Consider the following 25,570-nt stretch of genomic DNA (forward strand, 5'->3'; position numbering starts at 1 on the left):
GTCCCAATGAGATACACCCATGGGTCCACCAATCATGTGCTGCTCCCTCTAGATGAACTATAGCGAATTGCAAGGCATCTTGTTCCGTCATGGGATTTAGAATAAAAAATGTGTTTAACTTTTCTAAACATTGGCGTGGTGTAATCTTTTCTGAACCATCAAAATGTGGAAGCTTTATTTTGTTAATTTTATGTTTGAGTTCTTCATTTACAGTCCTTCTAGACTTCTCCCTTCATTTATCATCACAAAATTCTCTAAATGATATCACGTCTCTAATCTTAGGTTCTAGAGCTACATATGCTCTCGCAATATCTTCTGTAATAGTTAGGGGTTGCTTGACCCCTTCTTCTTCTCTTAGATTTACTCTTATAGGTAAAAATGTGGGTTGAGGAAGGCTGGAGCTTGAAGTTACATTGTTATTTTCAGAATGTATTGAATTAGTTTCTCTCCCTATGTTATGTTGACTTCTCAAACTATTGATCAAGTTTCCCATGTTTTGTAAGGCTTGCAAGAGGGCTTGATTTGACTTCTCCATTTGATTCAGTATATTTTGGTTGGTTTGGTTGATTTGCTCCATATATGTTCTCACTTCATTTGCTAAGTCATTCATTGTAGTTTTATTTGTCCTTCTCTTGTAAGTTTCCATAAGTCTTCACTCATAGGATGGTAGGATTATGCTCTAATACCACTATAATGTCCCCTCTCAGGATAGCTTGAAAATTCAGAACAATTACCTTGAATTCTCTATTCTTACTATGAATTTGAAATGATAATATCTCAAAAATAATATATAATTACTAGACCACTTTGTAGAATCGTTATTGTTATTATATGGCTAACTCTGATCTTATTTGTATATATGTGTCTTGTCAAGGCCAAGAATGAATAATAAGAAGGGATAAGTTTTTCCATAGTAGTCTAATTATATATTTTTATAATTATGGATAGAGTTGTCTCTTAGGAATGAAATACTGGCCTACAACCTCAGTTGCCGCTTGGATAAGTGTGATGATTAAAATAATGGAGTAAGGATTTTATAATAAACTCCAATATTTATTATGACTGACTTATAACATTTGGAAATTGACTATATCTCAGTCTGCATATACAATCTATACCCTCCGACTGGATTCTCTATTTTGGGATTAACATATAACTTTTTAAATTTGTAATGTTCATATTTATGATGTTCAGAATATGTATTTTCCTTGCTTTGTAATTAATGGTATTGGTTGAGATTTTATTTAGTTGAGGATGACTACGATAACTGGTGCTTATTATTATTCAATTTCCCTTGAGGTGATACTGCCGTATATGCTTTCCTTGGCTATTAAGATTCCTTATTCCAGTTCTGTTGGATATTGGGATGATATTGATCCCTGTCTTGCTCAGCTTGGTGTTCGGGAGTTGCTTGTTCCTTTCCGGATGTCTTTGCCTGTACGTGGATGTTCTTGCCAAGTCTGTTGGGCTTCCTCACATCAATCTTCTGTTTTGTTCGAGTATTATGCAATTGCATTTAGTGACTCCCATCAAAGTTTGGTGTCCAATGTTGATGTCCTTCCGTAGAAGAATGCTTCTTCTTTTTATATATCTCCTCCACTCGAAACATTGAGATGCATTACAAGAGTCGTGTCACTTGTATCCTTAATCACATCATTCTATATTTAGTGCTTTTGGCCAGTATTAAGAATGCCTAGCCTCAAAATCATTTGTTATTTGAAATATATCTTTCACTTTGCTATTGATCTTTTAAATATTGTTGTTATTATCTTATTAACTATGTCATATCTATAATATATTTATTTCTATTTTAATGTTTATTTTTTTTTATTTAATTGATTTATTGATTTAATTATAATTACTATAGTATTATATTAATAATATAGTTAATTTTATATTATTAACATGGCTTGAACTCCATTTAATTTAATTAAAATTCTATTTAATTTTATTTCTTATCACTTATTGAATAATATTTTATTATTTAATTATTACTGGAAATGGGGTCATGACAAACTAACACCAATCAGCCACACCGACCACCCCTTCCACAACAACAACATGTTTATCAGCAAAGGATCCATGCAACCCTTGAAAACAGACAAGCAGAGCAATAGATAAGCCCAATTGAAACTTAGGGTAAGATCAACGGGGACCCTATCTCTATTTTAATTGATATTGGAGCTTCTGAATGTTTTATATCGCCTAAACTGTTAAGTAGATTTCCAAAGAGATGTAGTTTTATGGAAAAACCATGGACAGTCGAGTAAGGGCTAAGGTAGAGCAGTGTCTTTTTGAGGCTAGGGTTGATTTCATGGGATTCGCAGAGTTTTGTAGGAAGTTTTTCAAAAATTTCTCCAAGATAGCCTACCCGATTACATTACTTCAGAGAAAGGGAAGGAAGTTTGTGTGGATGGAAAAATGTCAATCAGCTTTTGAATGCTTGAAGGAAAAGTTAACTGCAACACCCATATTAAGAGTATCTAACCCGCAAAAGAAATTCGTTTTTATAACCGATGGATTAGGAGGAGTAGGAGGTGTGCTAATGCAGGATGAGTAGGTAATTGCATATGAATCTAGGAAATTGAAAAATTACGAGCAAAATTACGCCCCTCATGATCTGGAATTAGTAGCTATTGTTCATGCTCTTCAAATGTGGAGACATTACTTGATTGGAAAACCTTTTGATCTGTGATCCGACCACCACAGCCTCAAATATATTTTTACTCAACCTAATCTTAATGCTAGACCAAGGAGATGGCTGGAATTTTTAGTAGACTACGAATTTGACATAAGTTACATCAAGGGCAGGGAAAACAAAGTGGTAGATGCCTTAAGTAGGAGGAGACACATTTCTGTAATGGCTACTATAAATTTCAGATTAAAGGACCAAATTTTACAGCATCTAGAGCATGATGAATTTTATGGAGAGATCAGCTTAGCTCTTATCAGAGACCCACAAGACCCCAAGTATTCAGAATTTAGGATAGAAGAGGATGGATTGTTAAGATATCATGACAGGATTTATATATCTAACAAAACTGAACTTCGAAAAATGATTATGGAGGAATCTCATTTAGCTCCAGATTCAGGATACCCTAGAGTAACTAAAATGTTGTTAGATATAAAACCTCTATATTTTTGGAAAGGAATGAAAAGGGAGATAACAAAATTAGTGGCAGGATGCTGGAATGCCAAAGAGTAAAAGTAGAACATTGATACCCAACCGGTCTTTTGCACCCAAATGGGGTACCAGAATGGAAATGACAGATACTCTCCATGGATTTTGTACAAGGATTACCTATGACTCAAAATAAACACAATGCTATTCTAGTAGTAGTGGATAGATTGACAATAGTTGCTCACTTTATACCAGGAAATCTAATTGATGGAGCACCAATAATCGCTCATAAATACATAAAGGAAATTTTCAGCTTGCATGGAGTTCCAGAGAAAATTATCTTAGATAGGGATGCTAGGATAGCTTCCAAATTTTGGAAAACATTATTCTCAGCATTAAGGACTAAACTAGACATCAGTTCAGCTTATCATTCCAAAACAGATGGTCAAACAAAAAGAGTAAACCAGGTATTAGAAGATCTTTTAAGAGTTTATTTTATGGACCGGTAATATTAGTAGTAAGAGCTTATAACAATTCCTACCAATCCACCATGAAAATGGCCCCCTTTGAGGCTCTATATGGTCATAAATGTAGAACTCTTGTGAGTTGGAATCGATTGGAAGATAGAATTATTGTTGGACTTGAAATGCTTAAGGAAATGGAAGATCAGATAATCCAAATTTGTCAGAGATTGAAGAAAGCCAATGATAGACAAAAGAGTTATGCAAATGCAAAAAGAACAACTAGAGAATTTTCAGTGGGAGAAAAGGTGCTATTAAGAGTAAAACCTCAGAAGAGTAGTATCAAGTTTGGTAAGAATGCCAAGTTAGCCCCAAGGTATGTGAGACCTTTTGAAATATTGGAAGTTATGAACCCAGTAGCATACATAATTGCCTTACGACTAGCCCTTGCAAGGATGCATGACGTCTTTCATGTGTCATAACTTAAGAAATACTTTACTCATCATGATCATATAATTGATTGGAACTTATTACAGGTGCGAGAAACAAGGGTGGTGGAAATAGAACTCCTCAGAATCCTCGAGGTGCATAAGCTATGCTTATGAAATCTTTCAAAAATACCTTCATCTTTTCTCTAGGGCTAGAGCTTGAACCTTTGCTTTCTTGAAGTAATCTGAATAGACATTGTTTAAGTTTTGTTGTGATATTCATTGGGGACGATGAAAAATTTAAGGGGGAGGGTATGTTACATCCCAAATTTTGACCTAATTTTAAATTTGCTCATAGCCGTTAGGTTGAATGGATTTTTCTTTCATAATCATGTTAAGTAAGTAGTTATTCATACCCATTGTATTAACCGTTCAATGAAGATGGTCGTTATCCATTATTTGTCATGTGATGTTTAGCAGTTGCTTGATTTTGGAACTATGGTTAATAGTTAAAATCTTTTAAATGTTAATATGAAAATTATTATGGAACTTGTTATTATCGTGGAAATGTTGCATGGATGATTGTAGGAGAAGATGAAGGGGGGAAGCATTGCTAAACAAGATCAACGGAATGGGATACTAGCTTGGTCCAATCATCAAGATGACAGGTATGAGCTTAAATTGCCTTGGTATGGACCTAGCAACTTGAACTTCAGGATACAATTGAAGGACCTGCATGAGCTATTAAGCAAACATTTTAAAACATAAAATAATTTAATTAAAATAAAATACATACTTCAAAGGATTTTGATTTCCATCACAAAATTATAATTAATACCTATGTACATACACATAGATATAAGAATAAAATGACACCATAATATCATTATTTCTTTTATAATAGTATGATGTCACCCCATAATTATATCTTTGTGCATGTAGATAGATGTAAACCATAATTATTTTTCGATTTATAACCTTCAAATCTTTTTCCATTTTTATATATTTCATTTTCTTACTTGAAACCAATTGTAACACTTGGCATATTTATTTGGCGTTCAAGAGCCAAGACATTCCTTTTATGTTACGACTTCTTGGAAGCCAAGGAGACACATTAGCGTTTTCTTTAAGAAGTTGAGAGAAAGGTGGAAGACATTTTTCTAGGCACCCAACTTCTATATTTTTCCAAGCAGTCGACTTATATTTTTCTAGGCACCCGACTTCTATATTTTTCCGAGCACCCGACTTATAATTTTTCTAGGCACCCGACTTCTATATTTTCCAAGCATCCAACTTCCATCCACCACCCAATATTCTCTACAATACCATCTGATATACCTCTATATTTTTAGCATTGCCAATCTCTATTCTGTTGATACTATTCTTCTTTGCTGAAGACGTGACTATAAATCACATTGTGAATGCGTCTAGAGATCGTTTGGAGGAAGAACTAAATCATTAGCGTTTGGCAGGGCTCCAAATATTACTAGAATTGTATCAGGTTATGTGGTCCATCAACCTCAAGTAATGTTATGAATTTTATTATCAGCTACTATTGTATACCAAACTCCTTAGCAGTAGGCAGCAGTTGTATATTCATCATGCTTAAGTATCATTAATTTGACCCTCTTAAGGAGTTGTTTATCAAAAATAATAGTAAAGTATCCATGACATAGAATCGTAATTTATTTATGCCATTGATAGTCAGAACCAAATGATATTTTCTGCAAGTCTTAAAGAACATATTCTTTCAAATCATAGCTTGTGAAAAGTTGGAAACATATAATATTCATGAAACAATTGAGAATCAATAGATAGAGCTGATTGCTCTGAGATTCCGAGCACCTAGGACTCACCGGCTGTATAGCCATGGAAAAGTTGAAGAGGTGAGATGGAATCTGCAATGACATGGGAGTGAAATTAGATATGATACAATAAATTTAAATAATTTTATTTAATAGCTCATGCTTGTCCATATTGTTGTTCCCCTATTGTTAAGTTGAGCGTTGCTGATCGGGTCGTTGAACCCATCAGAAAAACCTTGGCCAAGGTCATTTAAAGGCATGTTTACCATCTAAGTTCACATGATGTCAGTGGTGCCAGTTATTCAAACATGTCCGTCCATAACTGTGCGGACATTTTAAGCACCAGAATGCTCAGGTGGCTGGATTAAAAGTATCCCTAGCCCGATCCTGGGGTAGGGAGGGCCTTTGTAATTCAATAAATTGTGTGGGGATAAGTATGGTCCAAGGTTGGGAGGTTATGCCTAAGTCAATGCTTCTCCTCTTACCGAAAGACGAGGCTTGCACAACCAACTAAAGACTCATTGGATATTACTTGTATGTTTTCTTTTCTTCTTTTCATGTTAAGCATTTACTTTACTTGTATGTAGAAAATGATAGTTAATCGTTATTCCCGTTATTACAAATGATCATCGATACAGTTATTTCAGTTAATCGTTATTATAGTTATTACAGTTGATCATCGAAATAGTTAATTCAGTTAATCGTTATTATAGTTGGTCATTGAGAAAGTTATTTCAGTTAATCATTATTTTAGTTATTTCAGTTGATCATTGATACAATATTTTCAGTTAATTGTTATTATAGTTATTACAGTTGATCGTTGTTTAAGTTGATCTTAGTTGAACATGGTTATTTCAGTTAATCGTTGGTAATTAAAAGCAGTTAATGTCCTATGAAATGGAATTTAGTTATTGTTCAATAATTTGTTGGGAAAAACTCTATATAGATCATCTTTGTTTAGTTATGAAAAACCATTTGTTACACATAATCCCAAACTAATACTTTCCTTTCAATATTGGTCCTTGCAATAATGGATGTTATTATCCAATCTGATAAGACCTCAAGAAGTGGGTTTATTCCTAATATGAATCTTTGTATTGAAGATTTAATTTGACCATGTCACTTCTCTTATTGATGCCGCCGATTAAGATTCTTCTTCACTCAATGCAATTTTCTATAAGATGTCTTCCCGATAGGAAAAATAAAGATATGTTTTGATAAATCTTTGTATTAGATATTTCCATCTTTGCATAAACCTTTATATTCTTGAACCAAGGATGCCATAGGATGATATGCTCGATAATTCATAAGGGCTCCAAGAAGGAATGATTTTGGGGAAATTTAGAGAACGTCTAACATGTATTTTTCTGTGCACTTGTAATCTATTGAACACCGATGATATGTAGGTAACATGTGTTTTTTTTTTCTTAGAGCGTTGATTGGTATCAACCATTCTATGTACGTCCCCTTATTTTGGGAGTACGTCCATATCTTCTTACTATCCTTTGCCTTGTTCGATTTTGTGATTGTTTTTATCTAATATATGAGTGTTTTCCATGAGCTCCTCCTTTATCTATTAGTTATATTTGCATTGACGTGTTTGGCTTTGTAGAGACGTAGGCTTTGGTAATTTTCCCTTTGATAAATATCTACCAATGATAGTTTTTTCAAGTTTATCTTAAGATAAACTATCCCTTATATTTTCATTGCCGATACTTTAGTCTTGTCACGGGTTCTCCTTTGATGTTATTGCCTATTGGATTATTTTATATATATCTTTCATATCCTCTCATGGATTCGCCTCTTTCGTAGGCCTCTTATAACCTTCCATTGACTCATCCTTCTCTACCCTTGTTCTTGTTGCTATCGACCTTTTGAAGACTTCCTGCTTTGTATTCTTGTTTCCAATTCCTATTTATATTCTTTTTGATGTGAGGTTGTGACCATTCCGATTAGGTTGCAACCTTTGATTCTTTAAATAATATATTTATTTATTATAATTATTTGGTTTATATTTATGATATATTTGATCTATATATGTTTATAATTATATTAGTTGCATTTTAATGTGATATATGTATTATATGTTATTAATTTCTTATTATGTTTATAAAATATAATAATAAATTATAATATAATTTATTATCATATATTCTATTGTTAATTAATTTATTATAAAATCCTATAAATATAGAGACATGACAAAAAGCTATAGGTCAACACATTTGATATGATAGATAGGGCTGAAACTTCAAAAAACAAATTGCATGTGTGTTTAATAAAAACTGAGAAGCACGATTTCTTATTTTTAGTGTTCATTGAGGACATGTCCCCCTTGTTTATTATTTATTTCTTCAAAAGGGGATGTCCTGGGGTTGAGGGGATGAAACATCCTCTGCACAAGTATAAATTTCCTTTGTTAGGAATGCAGAAGGATGCTAGGCTATCTTTCATCTCCTGACTTGTTTTGGTAATAAAAATGTTAGCAAATTTTGTGTCTTGGGTGGTATTGCCATTAACCCTTATTCACTTGCATGGTTTTGTTGTTATGGTTCTTGTAATGCCTCCATTTTCCGCATTGCTTTTCTTGGTTTTCCTACATATTGAATAATTTTTAATACATTTTTAGAATCTATAAATTAAACTATATTTAAATATTTATCATAGTAACACGGGGATGTGTGCCCCCCCTTTTTGCCCCACGTCTTGGAGACGGGGACACACTAGGGACTTGGGGACTCTATCTTGCCGTCCCTAGCAGTGCCACCAAATTTTGCCACCTCTGTTGAGGATGGAGGGATGTCTAAGTGTTGACTATTTGTTGATTCAACTATTTATATCCAATGTTCGATGTTCCAATTCAATGCAATGTTCAATTATTTACTCTTTTACATCTTAATATCTTATATTGCAATACATCTTTCCATAACTGGCTTTTTAAGTACCATATCTATAGCATATACAATCCCTTGGTCCCCCCACCACTGTCCTCCTACCGTCCCCAAATTTAGGCCCCTTTGTCTCCTAGTCCTAGAAACTTGTCCCCCGTTCCACCATCCCCCCATCCCCTAGGGTGGTGTAACTATGATATTTATATAAAGGTAGCTGTGGAATATCCAAGTTACCATGCCATTCTTTTTGTTGATGTTTTTGAACCTCAAGAAATGTCTAAAGAAAGGTTGTTTGATGATTATACCACAATGTGATTTGTGGAAGAACATATTAGAGTTAAATCTCTCTAGTTTTGGTTCTCTCTTTCCCATATATTTATTTTTATTTCTAATGGTCACTCGTCTTCTATGTTTCCATATTCTCTCTCTGTTCAATATGGAAACTTTCTCTTTCACTTTTTAAAATGTTTCTATTTTTCTCTGTTTGTTCATTATAGAAATATTTTTTGTGTATACTTTAATAAATAGATCATTTATGATCTTTGTTAACAACACATTCATTATTTTATCAGAATACAAAAAATGGAAGTTGTTGCTTCGTTTGATATTGACATATCTAATTTAATGAATTGGAAATATCTAAAAATAGCATTTCTTTTCAAGGTAACATGAAATACAGCTATAACTACCTATGCATGGATTATCATTTCCTTTTCATTTATACCATCGTAACACAGGGACGCTCCCCCCTCACCCCCTTTTTTGCCCAACGAACGGGGACGCTTCCTCCCCTTTGCCTTATGCACCGGGGACGGGGACGTACTAGGTACTTGGGGATTCCATTCCCTTGTTCCTAGCAGTGCCACCAGATTCTATCACCTCCACCGAGGATGGGAAGACGTCTCGGTGTTAACTATTTGTTGATTTGACTATTTATTGATAAGTAGGAGATCATTTCCACAGCAAGTCAAATTGTGATTCACACAGTTAAATCCTGATAGCAATATCACAATTTGACTATTTATGTTCAATGTTTGATGTTCCAATTCAATGCAATGTTCAAGTATTTATCCTTTTACATCTTTATATCTTATATTGCAATACATCTTTTCCCTTTTAAGTACCGTATGTATGGTATATACAATCCCTTGATGGTATATACAACCCCCTGGTCCCCTGTTGCCGTCCCCCCATCATCCCCATATTAAGGCCCCTCTGTCCCTTGTCTCAAAAACTTGCCCCCCGTTCCCTCGTCCTCCTGTCGCCCAGGGCGGTGTAACTATGATTTCTACATAAACAAGTAAAGAATAATTGAATTAACTGCTTTTAATCCAAATAAAGAGAAACTGACCATATCATCTAACTATAATACTTCACTAAAAATGCTGAACATAAATATAAAGTACCTGAATTTCAGATGTTTGTGAGTAGACCTTGACCTTGAGTTGTGCAAGCCTTGGCTATTGGAGGAGAGGAGAAGCATCACCATGGGCTTAACCTCCCAGCTATGGACCCTTAAGTAACTTGACACAATCTCTACCGAGAAAGGTCCTTCCTACGCTTGGGAATTAGGCTTGGGGCACCATTGTCCAGCCATTGGGCATCCTGGTGTTAGTGCGTCGACTAAACAACTAGGTAGGCTTAGGATACCTTCCATACACCTATTTGCCAACTGTTATCAACCTTGCCCTCTAGTGTTCATAGTAGCAAGCATGCTTCTAACCTACCTTGGCCAAGGATTCGTGAGGGCCCTATGTACCTGATCACCCACCTCTCAACTTGACAACAAGACTATACTAAGGACTATCATGAGATGACACTTGTTTAAATATCTCAAATTATTACTTAAGTTGTTGATGGTTCTTATTTGTTATCATGTAGGAGTAAACCATAATTCGGTGATTTCCATTTCACACCCTTCATCTCGACCAGGCTGGTCTTCCTGAATGAATCATTGGGTGGATGTATCAAAATTTGTAATCACAACTATTATATCCGCTAACCTGGCCTTGGCATTATGAAAGATAATCTAAAAGTTTAAGCATTTATATTCATAGCCATTTTATATGTTGATCTGGCCTTGGAATTATAAAAGAAAATTTGTATGCTTCGAAGCATTTATATTCCCTGCCATTGTATATAATGAGCTGACCTTGGCATTATAAAATATATTTTGAATGTATAAACATTTATATTCACAACCATTGTATGTGCCAATTTGGCCTTGGCATTATAAAAGAAAATCTGATTTCAAAGAGAAACTATTCTTGATTCGCAAGGTGCAGTTTTCTTATCTCAGTGAATACATCTCAAATATTCCTATATATGTCACACTCCAGTATTCATGACTTTGGAAAGAGAATTCCTTAAATGAGAAACATAATAGTTTTGGAGCATTCATACGAGGTATACATAAAGAGAGAATATTGGTTCATATCTTCATCGATTTAAATCAGCATTCTTTAAACTTTCAAAGCAGGCTTCAACTATGCCTCACTAATCATTTGAAAAAATAAATAGAACCCAAAACAATGGTGATATTATGATCTGATTGAAGGTTGTCCTTGCTCGAGCCTGAGTAATTATTGAGTAATGCTTGGAATGCCTAGTAACCGAAGGCTATGGAAGCAAAGACGCTACAATCAACTACTGTTGTTCTGATTAAGCACCGAAATATTGACTATAAACGGCTCAACGCCTGTAGAAGGTGTGAATTGAGTTCACAGAGATAATTGTGAAGCAAGAATGAGAGCAAGAAAGAGAGTTAATCTTGCACGTAGTGGTATGGTTTCCGCTAGAGGTAAGAATGTTATATCAAAGTAGATTTCGTACCATAAACTTAGCCTTCTTGGTTGCATGCTCAATTACAAGCAAGATTGCAAAGGTGACAAGGAGTTAAAAGATACAAGGCCATCGGTTCAATGTGGCAAAAACTATTAATGTGGCCATCAAAACAAAAATAATATAAGGCCGATGGAAATAAATATAGATATATAGTTGCTCAGGATGAATGATAAACTATTGCCAAGGAATAATATTAACCCATGCTAATTATCTTAGTATAATAATATCATACACCACCTACCTATAATTGTGCATGTATGTACACATGTGTGTGTATGTATATATGCGCGTGCACATGTGTGATAGTATAACAACATATTTAATGTATGTCTTATATTATGTGGACGTATACATACATTTCACTCCAATTCACACATACATACATGTATATATACATATATATAGATATATTTATATATATCACATGCATACGTACATAATATGATATTATTGTATTAAGGCATGGCAATATCACATGAAGCTCTGAGGTCATAAAATTCATAAGGTAACATATGTAAATAAATGTTCAGTGATCTTTTAATAATGCATATTTATTGATCAGGTAGCTCATGGTAGTCCCTACTATACTCTTGCTTGCGTAGCCATTTTACCCCTTAGCCTTGGTGGTTAGAATTCATACCCATCGACTCATAGGTGAAGTGGTGTTCCTTGCCTAATTCCTTTCTTGGTAATCCTTCCCTCCCTTTGACGTGCTCCTACAAGAAGAATTCCTACAAGAAGAATTTCTCCATGATAATATCATATTCCTCAAATAATCATAATTACTATAACAAGTTATTAATCATAAAACATCATAACGACTAACTACCATTTCACTTCTCATGAACGAATAACCAACTTTCCAATATTTCTAGATAACAATATAATAACATCATAACAATTAACTAAAATATCTTCACATGAAATCATAATGGTTAACCATCTTACCATTTCACATGATCATAACTAATTTTAACAGTCAACTGACTTCGCATGAAAACTCAATGGCTATATGAGAAATTTTAAATTAGGTGAAAATTGGGATGTAACAATAAGCATGATGAAAATCAGGTTCAAGGAGAGGGACACATTCCTTGCAACATACCAAGAGGTCATCATGACAGATCAAATTTATAAAGCTGTACCTGTAACTTTATTCATGTACCCTCTTACCCTATTTCATAGTGACATATGCAGACCCATAACAATATAGCATCTATGATAAACTAGGTTCAAGGATAGGGACACACTCCTTGTGCCATATCCAAAAGTCATAATGATTGATAAAGTAAATAAGCTGTACCTTTATTCATGTACCCTCTTACCCTATTTGAAAGGGACATCGACATCTCCATGCCCGTAGCAATATTCCAATAATGATAAAATGTTGCATGTTATACTTGATAGCTAAGTCACAAGGTTCGGATTCGAATTTGAGTTGTTTGATCATAAAATTCTGAAGAAATTCAAAGGGTAAAAAATCACAAAAAATCAGCATTAAATTCACCGTATATAAATTTATTTATTTTTAAATATAAGTAATATATCCACAAAATTGTCAAAACTGTTTAACATTGATAAATAATTTAACTAAATAACTTAATATGATATTGAAATTCAGACATTGCCAGCTTTTACAAAGCTAAATATATTAAATTAAATATCATAAAATTCGGATGAAGTTTAGAAAGGGCAAAAAATTCACTCAAATTCAAATTTCATGGATCAAACTTGGCCTATTCAGTGACTTAGCTTGATAGTATTCTTGGCTAACTATTCTTGGAAAGGCCTAAAAGATTTAGGACAAACCTTGAATCGAGGATGAAAATTAAAGATCCAAGTTAATGGTATAAAGAGCAACAATCAATAGCACATAGGACCATATCCCATGACATTATACATTTTTAGCAGCCTCATTTGTTACCAAATTTTATAAAGTTTTGCAAGTCTATCAAAAGAATCAATTTGAATCCATTTTGGTCCCCAACCCTCTTTTTCCATTGTTATAACTTTCCATGAAGATTAGTTGCAACTTTGGATTAATATTATAGCAAGTTTATGTATCTATTAACTATTGTCTTTTTAGCATCGACCTTAATAAGATGGATGTGCTGCAGTCAATTCTCTTTTGTCACCTTGATATCAACAATCTACGATTTAAGAGGCAGAAGGGGTGAGTAACCAGGAGATAATAACTGGGACTACAAACCTCATACAAACTTGCATGATGTTGTTGATTCTCGAATAACTAGACAAAGGTTTTAGTAAACATATTCAGAAATAGGATATGGGTTTGGACAAACCATTACTCGTTAGGATATGAATCCTGGTGAAGAAAAAATAGAAAATATTGAAGGAAAAAAGACAAAAAGCCCACAAAATTTAATGTCAAGTTAAAATGCAGATCCTTTTCCAGGAAAGAGATGTTTTAATCATAATTATTGTAGTTAGGTTCTTGAGGATTGATACATCAACAACTTTACATGGTTTATGCATGTGTATGCAATCCTTGACTAATCACTTTGTTGAAAGTATTTTGGCATAGTTGAAAAAATTGTGTATACCACAATATATCACGAGTCGCTAGGTCAAACGATTTAATTGCACATTATAGTGTTCGATATTTCTTGAAAGCATATTTTTGGTGAAAAAATCGTAAATCATGCAATATTATTGTAGAAAATTGGCAGTATAATGGGCGCACAATGTGAAATATGCATTGCTTTAGGGTTTTTATTATGTTTTTATCTACTATATGAGGTTGCGATGGGAGGAGAAAAGGCATGATAGGAGCTTGCGATAGTAGGATAAAAGGCGTTACACTGAATTCACAGTAGAAATTCCTGTTACTAGTAATTATAAATCTATAAACTCCCTAATATTTGGGACATTTTAGACCTACTGTTGGTAAATATTGTTGCTTGACCCGACTAGGCATCTGTGATAATTTTTTCTTCTAAATCCCACCCTCACTTATTACTCTTTAGTTTTGTATGTCTTTGTCTCTATTGTGTTGGGTGGAAATTTTGCAATTGACAATTTTGGGTAAAATTTAGCCGTAAAATAGGATGACCAGCCACAGCGTATGAGACAAAGTCTCTCCTACTTTAAAGGGAAGGTTCTCCTTTCTCACCATTCCTTGGATCAACTCAAGGTCAGCAAGAAGTTGAGAGATTTTGTAAAAGTTGTTACCAATATTTGTTCCTCTTAACCTTCAAGAAAGAATCCACTTACCCACGGAGCGAGTAATGCGCAAGATGAAATCTCTAACTACACTTCTATCTAGTAGCTGAAAACGGTGATACCGATAAACCAACACCAATTCAAAGGCTGATTAAAAGCGTACTGGTTTGACTCTAATTTCTACTTGTTTAATTTATAAGAAAAATAACTACATTGGGGTGCAAAGATTTCCAGAAGTAAGGAAATTGTAACTATCTTTCGTGAATTTGAGACGACAATACAAGCTACAATCAAAGCTTGTAGTCTATGTATTACCACAACCGCTCCTAGTCAAAGCTTCTGCTCGAATTGCTTCTTAACTCACTGCGCTCTATAATTGAACACACAATAATAACATGAATCAAAGACAATAGGCACAAATTACAGTCAAAGCTTCTAATTTGCTTTATCACAATTGCTTCCTGTCAAAGCTTCAAATCCAATTGCTTCTTTTATTCACTTTTCTCCCAAATTTGTACTACACAATCAAAGTTATGCTTGCACAAGTGTTTCAGAGTTTTCTTGCATACAACAAAAGATGATTTTTACAATGCGGGGGGCACTCTTTATATAGGCAAAGGAGTTGAAAAAAAGATGGAGGAAAAAGTTGGAGCAATTCAACCAACTTTGACCTGGTCTAACTAACAAGATAAGTTATTAAATTACATGTTATTACACATGTAAGTCGTATTACATATAATTACACATTTTCTTGTAATACATCCTCTTCAATTACAAACATGAAATAAGAAGAAGAAAGATGGAAGAGAAATGAAACAATCCTAGGGATTGTTCTAAAGGGCCTTGTACTTGGCGATGCAATCCCGGATGATAACAGGATCGGGAGTTCCAGTATTTCATGCCAGTGCATTCACCTTGATAATCATGGTGTTACGTTTTTTGATAACCTCTGCCTGTCCTTGATGAATTGACCGTTGTCATTTGAAATCTTCATTTGATCAAGCGTTTCCTCATTCAAGTGGTCATGAATTCTCCTTTGTAGATTGGCACATTCTGGAGTCTTCAACACTTTGAAGACATTCTTGATGGTGTCCGAATGTAAACTCAAAACAACTTTCCATCAACACCTTTAATTCTTTAAAAAAAAAAACAAAGTGCTTGGCGCATTCTCACACAAACTTAGGTTCTCGAACAACCATTGCAAAAATGGAGACCAAATGAATTACCACTTTTTTTATTCGAAGCATGCCTTCTTTATCAGATGTTTTCATTCTTTATAGAAATTTTAGCATATTTTGATTTGTTGTATCATGAAAGTTTCGATGGGATTGAATCCATGAAAGCTTTGAGATTTGAGTTACAATGACGAATCCATGAGGAGTGGGTGTTCAAAGTATAGATTAGATACTTATGAAACACATGTAATAGCTATAAATGAATCGAAAAGCATATGCATTTGGATGGAAAGGGCCAAAGTTGGACTTGGAATGATGGATTGCATGTGAGCAATGATGGGTTTTTGTGGGTATCGCCAAGAATGCAAGTTAGGATGCATATGGATGTGTGCAAATGATAACCTCTTGACTTGAAAAGTGTGACCTTTAGTAAAAAATGGGTTCTCAAGATGCAATTACGTGTAAAGTGATTTACATGTAATCATGACTAGACACAAACATGGAATTAGTTTCAAAAGATGAGATTACATGTAAGTGGGTTTGGAAAATAGGTTTATAGTTAAATGCATATGAAGGATGGAATTACATGTAAATGCGGATGGAAGATGAGATTACATGTAATTGTGGATGGAGAATGAGATTATATGTAATCACATGTGGAGAATGAGATGCAGCATGTCATGACATGGAAAATGGAATTAGATGTAATAGCTCTTGAAGTGTAATTCCATATGAAAGGAATGGATGCAATGTGCCTTGGCATGTAATGGTGAATATAGAATAAAATGATGCACTTGCACGAAGAGATGGAAGGTGGAGTGAAGTGAAATGTGCTCAAAAGAACTTGCAATTTCTTCCAAAAAGAAGAAAAATGAGAAAGCTGTAATAACCCCAATAGGTTATAACTTCTTCAAACACCAAAAATCTTTATACTTCAGTTGTTTGACATTTCGTCAAACACTTTGCAAGCAAGCTCTGATACCACTGTAATAACCCCGATAGGTTATAACTTCTTCAAACACCAAAAATCTTTATACTTCAGTGGTTTGACATTTCGTCAAAACACTTTGCAAGCAAGCTCTAATACCACTGTAATAACCCTCCTCAAATTTGCTCTCAAAAAATGCTGATGAAGGCTCAAGGAATTTCATCAAACAATTCACATGCAAGGGATGTATGACTGATATAGTATTTCAGCTGGCTTTAAATGACTCTTTTTACAATTTTGCATCAATAAGAATCTTGTGCTAGAAGACTATAATGGACTACACAATGACCTAACATGAGTGTGCTACTAATTTTGACAATATTCAGTGCATATATATGATCTAAGCATGAGAAATGAACACCTACAGCCAACTGACATTTTTACAAACAGTTGGTATGCAAACTAACTTGCTAATAAATAATGATATTAAATTGCTTAAATGACACCAGCAACTATTATCTTCTTAATTGCAATGAAAAAATACAATGCTCATGAAATATGGCCAAGATTTTGGCATTTGCATGGATTACAAAATGATAATGCTGGTATAATGCACACTTACAGCTGAAACTTATAACACGCTAAAAAAACAATACTAATAAAGGAACCTCGTTGTAGATGTCTGTAATAATTTTCTTCAATGCTGCCCCTTTTGTTTTGCTTTTTCGAACTGCTTTTTCGGACTACTTTTTCGGCTTGCTTTTTCGGTTCCGCTTTTTCGAACTGCTTTTTCGGCCTGCTTTTTCGGTTCCGCTTTTTCGGGCTGCTTTTTCGTATTTGCTTTTTTTAGACTGCTACCCTATTGAATCTCAAGACCATATCTTTCAATGGCGTCAAGATTTTCAGCTTGAAGGGATTTCGTCCTTCAAACTATTGAGACATGATCTCCAGAAAATTTTCCAATTTCTTTGATTTTCCCAAGCATGCTAAAAAGAAGCTCTTCCATTTCTTTTATAGTGTTCTCACAAGAGCTCCATCTTTCGTTTTCTCAATGTGGGATAAAAGATAACTCCCTTTATGTAACTTATGTCTCCAATGTGTTATAAAATAAAGGGGACTCTTTTAATTTAAATATTTCTCACAAACTATAGTCTATGCATTAATAAAGTTAAATATTTAAATTTAACTTGATAAAATAGCTTTATCAATGCAAAACAAATCTTATCAATGATAAACAAGTCTTCTTGCCGATTTTAAACAATTACCATCGACATACCGCTACCACTGGATGTCCACCCATGCCCAAGATGACTTACTATAAATAGTAAGTATGCCCAAAGTTGCCTCAAAACCCCTCAGAAAGACCTGCAACTGAAACCATCTACGCCAAATGGCCTCTAAGCCCCTTTAATGTTCTGGTTAGCCTATGGGACCGTGGGGAAATAGGCTAACGACAACATCATGCTATGAATGCTAAAAAGGGGACATTACAAAAGCAAGAAAACAAACAATGAAAACAAGCACAAAACAAACACATACCTTTGGTTTTAGACTCAAACATGTCAAAAAGCAAGTTGCTTTCAAGTGCAATTTTTGGAAATTGGGGAAATTCCAAACACTTAAAAATGAATGTTCTCATCCTATTTAAAGAGAATTTGCACTTTACAAGGTATACATTTTGGCAAATGTGCAATAACAAGCCATAACATGCATGGAAATAGCAAGATAAGCTTGAATTGATGAGCAAGTTTAAAAATGTCCACTTACTTGGAGGTTATGAGCAAAAATAGCAAGATTTATAGATTTTGAAGACCAATTCTTCCTCAAATCTGGATTTTCAAACAACCTTTTGACTTCTTCCATACTTGCATTCAACAAATATTAATGAGCAATGAATGGTCGAATTTGACATGAAAATGCAAAGAACATAGTCGTCAAAGGCAATAGCATGCATTAAAACTCAAAAACAACCCCTATTGATCCAAACATATGGGCTGGAAATGCTATTTTTTGAGTTTTTATAAACAAAAACGTGCCCTTTTCATGCAAAAATCTGGGTCTTTTTTGCAAAATCGTGGCTCACAAATGCATATATGTTGATGATTTTTTACTTGTGAATGTAAAAACAACTTTCCCAAATGCATATACATGGACCCAAATGGAAAACTTGGCTCCAAAATGCAAAAAGTGAATAAAAAACCCAAATTTCTGGGCGTTTTTAGCAAAAACGTGATTCATGAAAGGCATGAAAAGAAGATTTTTTGACATCTAAAGGCAAAAATGTGTTCTTCAACAGCCTATATATGAATTGAAACCTCAAAGTGACTTATATTTGAACCAAAACATGATCAAAATTGCCCCAAATCTGGGCGTTTTTAACAAAAACGTGGCTCAAAAATGCAAAAATATGAGTCTTTTTTGTCTTGAATATGCAAAATCATGACCCCCAAATGCACATATATGCATTAAAACTCAAAAACGCTCCTCTTGTGATGGATTTCAAGCCATTGTATGGGTAGATCTAAGCATTTTTGATGAAAAATGTGTTCTCGGAGAAAAAAACAAAGTTTTTTGCCCTTGAATCTTCAAAAACGGGTTTACAAGATGGTTATGTATGTTTCCCAAGCAAAACACACCTTTTTGGTGCCATTACATATTTTAAAAACTTTCAAAAACAACCTCCAAGACAAAACGAACCTTTTGGTGTCATTGACATGTTTTAAAAATATGCATGCAAGGTAAAACACACCTTTTTGGTGTCTTTGCATATTTTTGCAATATGCATATCTCACCTTTTAGGTGTGATTGCATGTTTTAGCAATATGCATTTGCATCTTTTTTATGCACTCACATACATGCATTTTCATTCAAAATTTCACCTTTTAGATGCAATTGCATATTTTTGATGAAATATGCTTGTAGACATGTTTGCACAACTTAAGTGATGAATTAAGCACACGTCAATTTAATTTTTGGTGAAATATTAGTTAAATGGGTCACAAATAACATTTACACTCATATTTAAAATATAATGTGCAAATATCATTTTAAAAGTAATAGTTACTAGAGCATTTGATTGAAAAATAAAAAATTAAATCAAACTGTATAGTTAATATAGTTACTCAGTGAAAAATCAAAAGTAGCTCAACTTAAAAATATAACATAAAGTGCACTATAGTTACTTTAAGTGAAAAATCAAAATGATAAAGTAACTTAAAAACATAACATAAAATGAATTTATGTTATATTTTTCAAAAAGTGAATGTTGAATTAAAAAATATAACATGATATTTTTTAATTTGTGCAGTTGCATAAAAAATGTCTACTTTTTGGGCACTAAATTGGTTATATCTTTAGATCAAATCGAAGGAAAAATTGAAAGCAATATTTTGAACATAACCAACAGATTAAAAACCAACAAATACACACTCCAAAATGAGAAAAATGACTTTGAAGGCTTCAAAAATCAAGCATAGGCTTGACAAATAGAAAAACGAAAAAGACTTGACGAAAGCCTTTAGTAAAAGAATTCATTATATCAATTGGGGTTGATCGATTGATCAATGCTAACCAATTGAATTACAAATTTAACTCAGAGAAACGTGAAACTAATTTGAAAAAGTTTCATACTGTTACCTGTATTTTGTGGTGACAAAATGAAGAACAACATACTGTAAGGGCTATTTTGTCCCATCTCTTGGTTGGTAGATAGCTCTAGACAAACAACCTATGCATTTATAATTAAATGATAACACTCGATCACTAAATTAAGACCTAAATAATATAATGGCATTTTTAAAATAGTGCTTAAATATATATGTATATCAAAACTATATGCAAAAGGTTTTAATTCCTTTAGGGTCCGTTTGGTTGCTGGAATACAACGGGAATAGGAAGAAAAAAATAGAATATGTTTTATGTTCCCTGTTTGGTATGCCAAATCTGAATTGAGAATAGGAAGACATATTCCCATTTTGCCCCTAAAATGAGCATATGTCTATGCCAAAAAATAACTGTTATTGGAATAGGCCATTCCTATTCCCAATCTGATTTTTCCAAATTATATTATTTTTTGGGCCTGTGATGGTTGCACGTAAGGTTTGAATCATATTGACATCCGCTCATATAGTTTCCTTGCAACCTATTCAACTTGGAATAATCTAAATACACTTGCAGAACTGCTAGTTTTTCTAGGTTTGTCAGTTCCATTTTAAATCGCCACTAATGCGCAACAATCTTAAGTTGGGAAAGGAAATTTCCACGCTTTCTCCATTCAGCTTGTTCCTTTTGCCTAAATGCAGAACCCTTACAAATTCCTTTATCAAAACCAAATGCTCTGCTTCAAGTTTGAATTCTCGGGAACAATTTGGAGCAGGAAGCCAAATCCCTTTCAGCTTTACAAGCCTCTAGAAAAATTCCAACGCAAACAATTTATACTTACACAATAAAAGACAAGTATAGTAACTTATCAACAATTTTTCTTGACCATTACACGAAATGTTGTGTTTTTTAATGCTTATAAAGACAAACTTCTTTAAGAAAGTCAAACTTAAAACAAAAACTGAAGAAGAAAATAAAATGTACCTTGGTCCTCAGCAGGGCCTGATTGTAGGATTCGTGGTCAGTTATTTTGTTTCCTCCTGACAACTTTCTTCCTTGTGCTACAAGGATATCGTGTACAATTACTTTCTCTTCTTCTGATATCGTTACTAGGGCTGCCTTTTGTATTCTTTAAATGCCACAACTCCAACAATGTAACTCACAATCCACTGATCCTGATTATTGAAAAATATGGCTATATCTAGAAATGCATTTTTGTATAAATCTTCTTGCAGACTATTGTGTATAATGTCTATTTAATTATATCTATTTGTTTAAAAAAAAACTAAATAAATTAAACTTGTCATTAACTTCAATGAATAAAATAAAAAAGAAAAGAAATTAATTTCTTTACTATTATTGAAAAAAAAAACCCAAAGAAACAATAAATTAAATAAAAATAAAATTGAGATAATTTTTTTTTAAAATATAAACTTAATCTTATTCCAACTATAGTTTTGTACAACCAAACAAAGGATCAACATATTCCCAATCAAATTCTAGGTGAACCAAACAGGACTGGAATTGCCATTTTCCAGTCCCATCCCCGATTCCCAATTCCCATTTTCTATTTTAATTTTCAATTCCTATGCCAGCAACCAAACAGGCCCTTAAGTCTTCTGCATTTTAATCTATGTCTAAAAGGTCTTGATAACTTCAATCATGTAGATTATAGATACCACTCTATGGTAAATTCTACTTGCTATGTATTTAACTCAAAACTTTGATTTATATGATGGAAATCTCAAATTAGTATACGTTCTACAAATCTGGTGTATATGTGTGTGTTTTAAGAATAATTTAAGAAATTATATATTTACAAATATTTGATTAAAGAGCTGATTTATTGTCAATTTTTTCACCGAGTTTCGAGTCTGAGCTTTACAACTGTGGTTGAGACTTAGCTGTCTGTTGTCCATGCTTCTTCATGACTTATACCCCTCTGGATCAGAAATTGGACAGATGAGTCCAAGTTAAGAATATTTTCCAATTTATTTTAGTAAAACAGATTATAATGGGATTCAAATGTCACGTCTGTCAAAACTGCTTTCTTTTTCCTCTTGCATACACTGTATATGCTAGGTGCAAATTGCATCAATTGCTTTTGTGTTTAACAGATTGTTGCATATGGGATTTTGGGTCTTTCTAGAACATGTGATGGCATTTTGACAAAGTAGTTTCATGATAATGTTTCATGCATTTGAGCTTAAATGCTGGTTTATGGCCCTTATTTTTTGGACTATTGAATTATACAGTTTGCTTTGCACTACTCTTGGTCAACAGAGGAACGTGCACGGCGAGCTTTGTTAAATGTATCTACATTGCTTCGTCCAGGAGGCACTTTTGTTGGTGTTATGCCAGATGCAAATGTGATTGTTAGAAAGCTACGTAAAGGTACCCATTTCTTCTTTGGAATTTTGGATCAGCAGTTTCTAAGTGGATTGAGTAGATAGATAAGATAATTTTACTAAGTGGGTTGAGTAGACTCTGTATTCAATCTTACATTTGCTTAAAAAAATATTACAGTAGACAATATGCTCACAAATATTTATGTCTCATTATTTCTGGGTGGATTCTTATTAGTAGTTTTGTCTGGCTTTAACTGTTTTGAAATGTCATCTTATTCTTTGTGGTTCAGGAAAAAGTGTCCTCCCATAAATTCTTATAGGGGACGTGCACGTCATTATGATTCATTAACTAGTTCTTGCAGGATGTACGTTCTTTCAAAAACATAATTGGATCCTAGATAGTTCAAAGAGTCAGAAGTATAATATTATGAGAGTTATATTTATTGGTTAAATTGACTTTCTGTAGTTTCAGCTCAAGAAATAAAGGCTGTCATCAAATAAGAATTTGACTAGTTTTCTTATTAGACAAGATATTCAGTTTAAGGATTTTGATGTTAAGAAATATTCTTATTTTTCACATCATGATGAAAAGTTTGGATTTATTTGAAATATTTGAGGAGGACAATAAAAGCAGGGATAAATGCCTGTTTCCAGTGGTGCCAATCTAATATACATTGAATTGTCAAACAATTATGAAAACTGTAAAAAATATACCTTAAATAAAATAGCTCTGTATGGTGACAAAGCCTAATAATTGCCTCTTGGAAATGGGAATTTTAAGACTTCAGTAAAAAAACAGTCTTGTGCTGAAAGCCCATCTTGAAGCTAGTATTTTGTGATTTTCTGGCTTTTATTACCAGCTGTTTCTTATAGGGAAGAACACATAAAAGACGGTATCTTGTTGAATATATATCAATCCTCTATACTCAATTTTAGTGAGAATGTTTCAACAACTATATTTTTTACATAGAACACTTGAAAATTCACAATATCATTATCTACAGTTTAGGTAAACCTTCATTTTTATTTTCCGATTTGGATTCTTATTATAAAGAATAGGCAGTTGAGGAATTTAATTGCTATTTTATTCCTAGGTCACTAAATTCCTTATATCTTATTAATACTTTGGTACCCTTAGGTATTAGATGAACATTCCTCTTACGGGAACTTATTATTGAAATCAATAATTTCTCATTCTTATGAAATTTTATTTCCTTCATGAGATTTCTGTACTAAAACAAGCAACATGATATTTTTTTAATATACCTTATTGATTTCATTGGATCATATATATGTTCATATGATTAGCATAGATGACTCCAATGATTGGATTTTGCGTAACTGTCCATGTTTTTCATTTTTTTGGTTTTACTTAGTCGTTTTTTAATTATTGACATGCATTTATATAGACATGAAGAAGACAAGATTCCATTTTCAACCATGAGCAATTGAGTTCATGCCTCAAAAGAATGAACGAAATTCAAAGGATAGAAAATGAAACCCTTTCCAGGTGAACTCTCCAATCTTTGAAATCTGTTCTTTATCCTTGCAAACCTATGTATAAAACGAACCCCTAAAATTGCCAAAAACTTTCTCCATTTGTGAATGCATGCAAAATTGGCCACATGCATCCAATTTAAGGAGAAAACAAGAAGGCTATGGTTTGAAAAGGGAAAACCCTAAAAGGAAACAAAAATGATTTAAAATTAATAAGAGTCAGTTTATTAATTATTAAATTTATCTAAGTTGCAAAATTGAAGATCCAAATAAATTTAGCATCAATTTATTTAAAATTGCATGATTGATTTATTATTTAAATTTAATTAATTATCATGGCATAATCTCAAAATGTAAATAGATAAAAAAAATTAAATAGTCAAAATATAAATAGATATTAAAGTAATAAATTAATTGATTATGTACTTATGATTAATTGATAATTTAATATTAATTAAAATATCCAACCAATATATTAAAACTGTCTTTTAATCGTAAAACAAATAAAGATATTTTATTAAACCTTTATAATTAAATATCAAATGCATATTAGTAATTTGACATCTGGTATTCTATAGTCTACTTAACAAGACATGCCATTAGAACTATATATATCTATAAATAAATACATACACCCACACATGATTATCTGACCCATAAATTTTAACCCCCTTTTAAACCTTTTACTGACATGAAATAAATTTATGTTCAATCTATATGAATGTGCACACACAAAAACTCAACTAAACCAAAATGCACACTAGATGAAACAACCACAATCATGCTCAAACAAGGTACACGGATTCTCGTCACTTTGACGAATCCAGAGAGGGTAGTCAATTACATACTTTTTTCTTGCATAAGAAACAAGTGTAGGTTTTGGATATATTTTGGGCCTGAATTTTGCATCAAGGTATGTATAAGGGCACACTCAATCCTACAAATTCAGAGGAGATGATACCTGATACTTGTAAACTTGCATCACAAAGCCAAGCATGTGCATACATGTATATAATCATAAAATGCAATGGTAGGGATTGTTACATTGTGGAGATCTTGTAAACAAGTAACCATGCTTTGTCCCTCACCATACATGCACATCAAACATGTCCATCATCCATATAAATGCAGATCGATGGGCCTGTAGGTTAGTAAAACCATAAATATCCATAAGACCATACTATGAAAATAGTAAACTTCATCTAAGTAGCAATCTGACATAACTCAAGTAATCATTGAATGAATATAACTACATCATCATAGAGAATTGTCATAACATCAGGCATCTC

The 25,570-nt window shown here is 33.2% G+C and overlaps 1 protein-coding gene across 2 annotated transcripts in view; it reads left to right on the plus strand.

Moving 5' to 3' along the window:
- The window catches only part of LOC149552882 (mRNA capping enzyme family protein), a 256,559-nt gene that overhangs the window by 99,388 nt on the left and 131,601 nt on the right, over positions 1–25,570 (plus strand). For both annotated transcript variants that reach the window (XM_089788424.1, XM_089788423.1), the window contains exon 8: positions 22,692–22,830. In XM_089788424.1, coding sequence (XP_089644550.1) covers positions 22,692–22,830 — 139 coding nt within the window. The remainder of the gene's footprint in view (positions 1–22,691; positions 22,831–25,570) is intronic.

Source organism: Cupressus sempervirens, chromosome 6 (assembly GCF_028749045.1).
Source record: "Cupressus sempervirens isolate cs-2001-9-10 chromosome 6, ASM2874904v1, whole genome shotgun sequence".
NCBI lineage: Eukaryota > Viridiplantae > Streptophyta > Pinopsida > Cupressales > Cupressaceae > Cupressus > Cupressus sempervirens.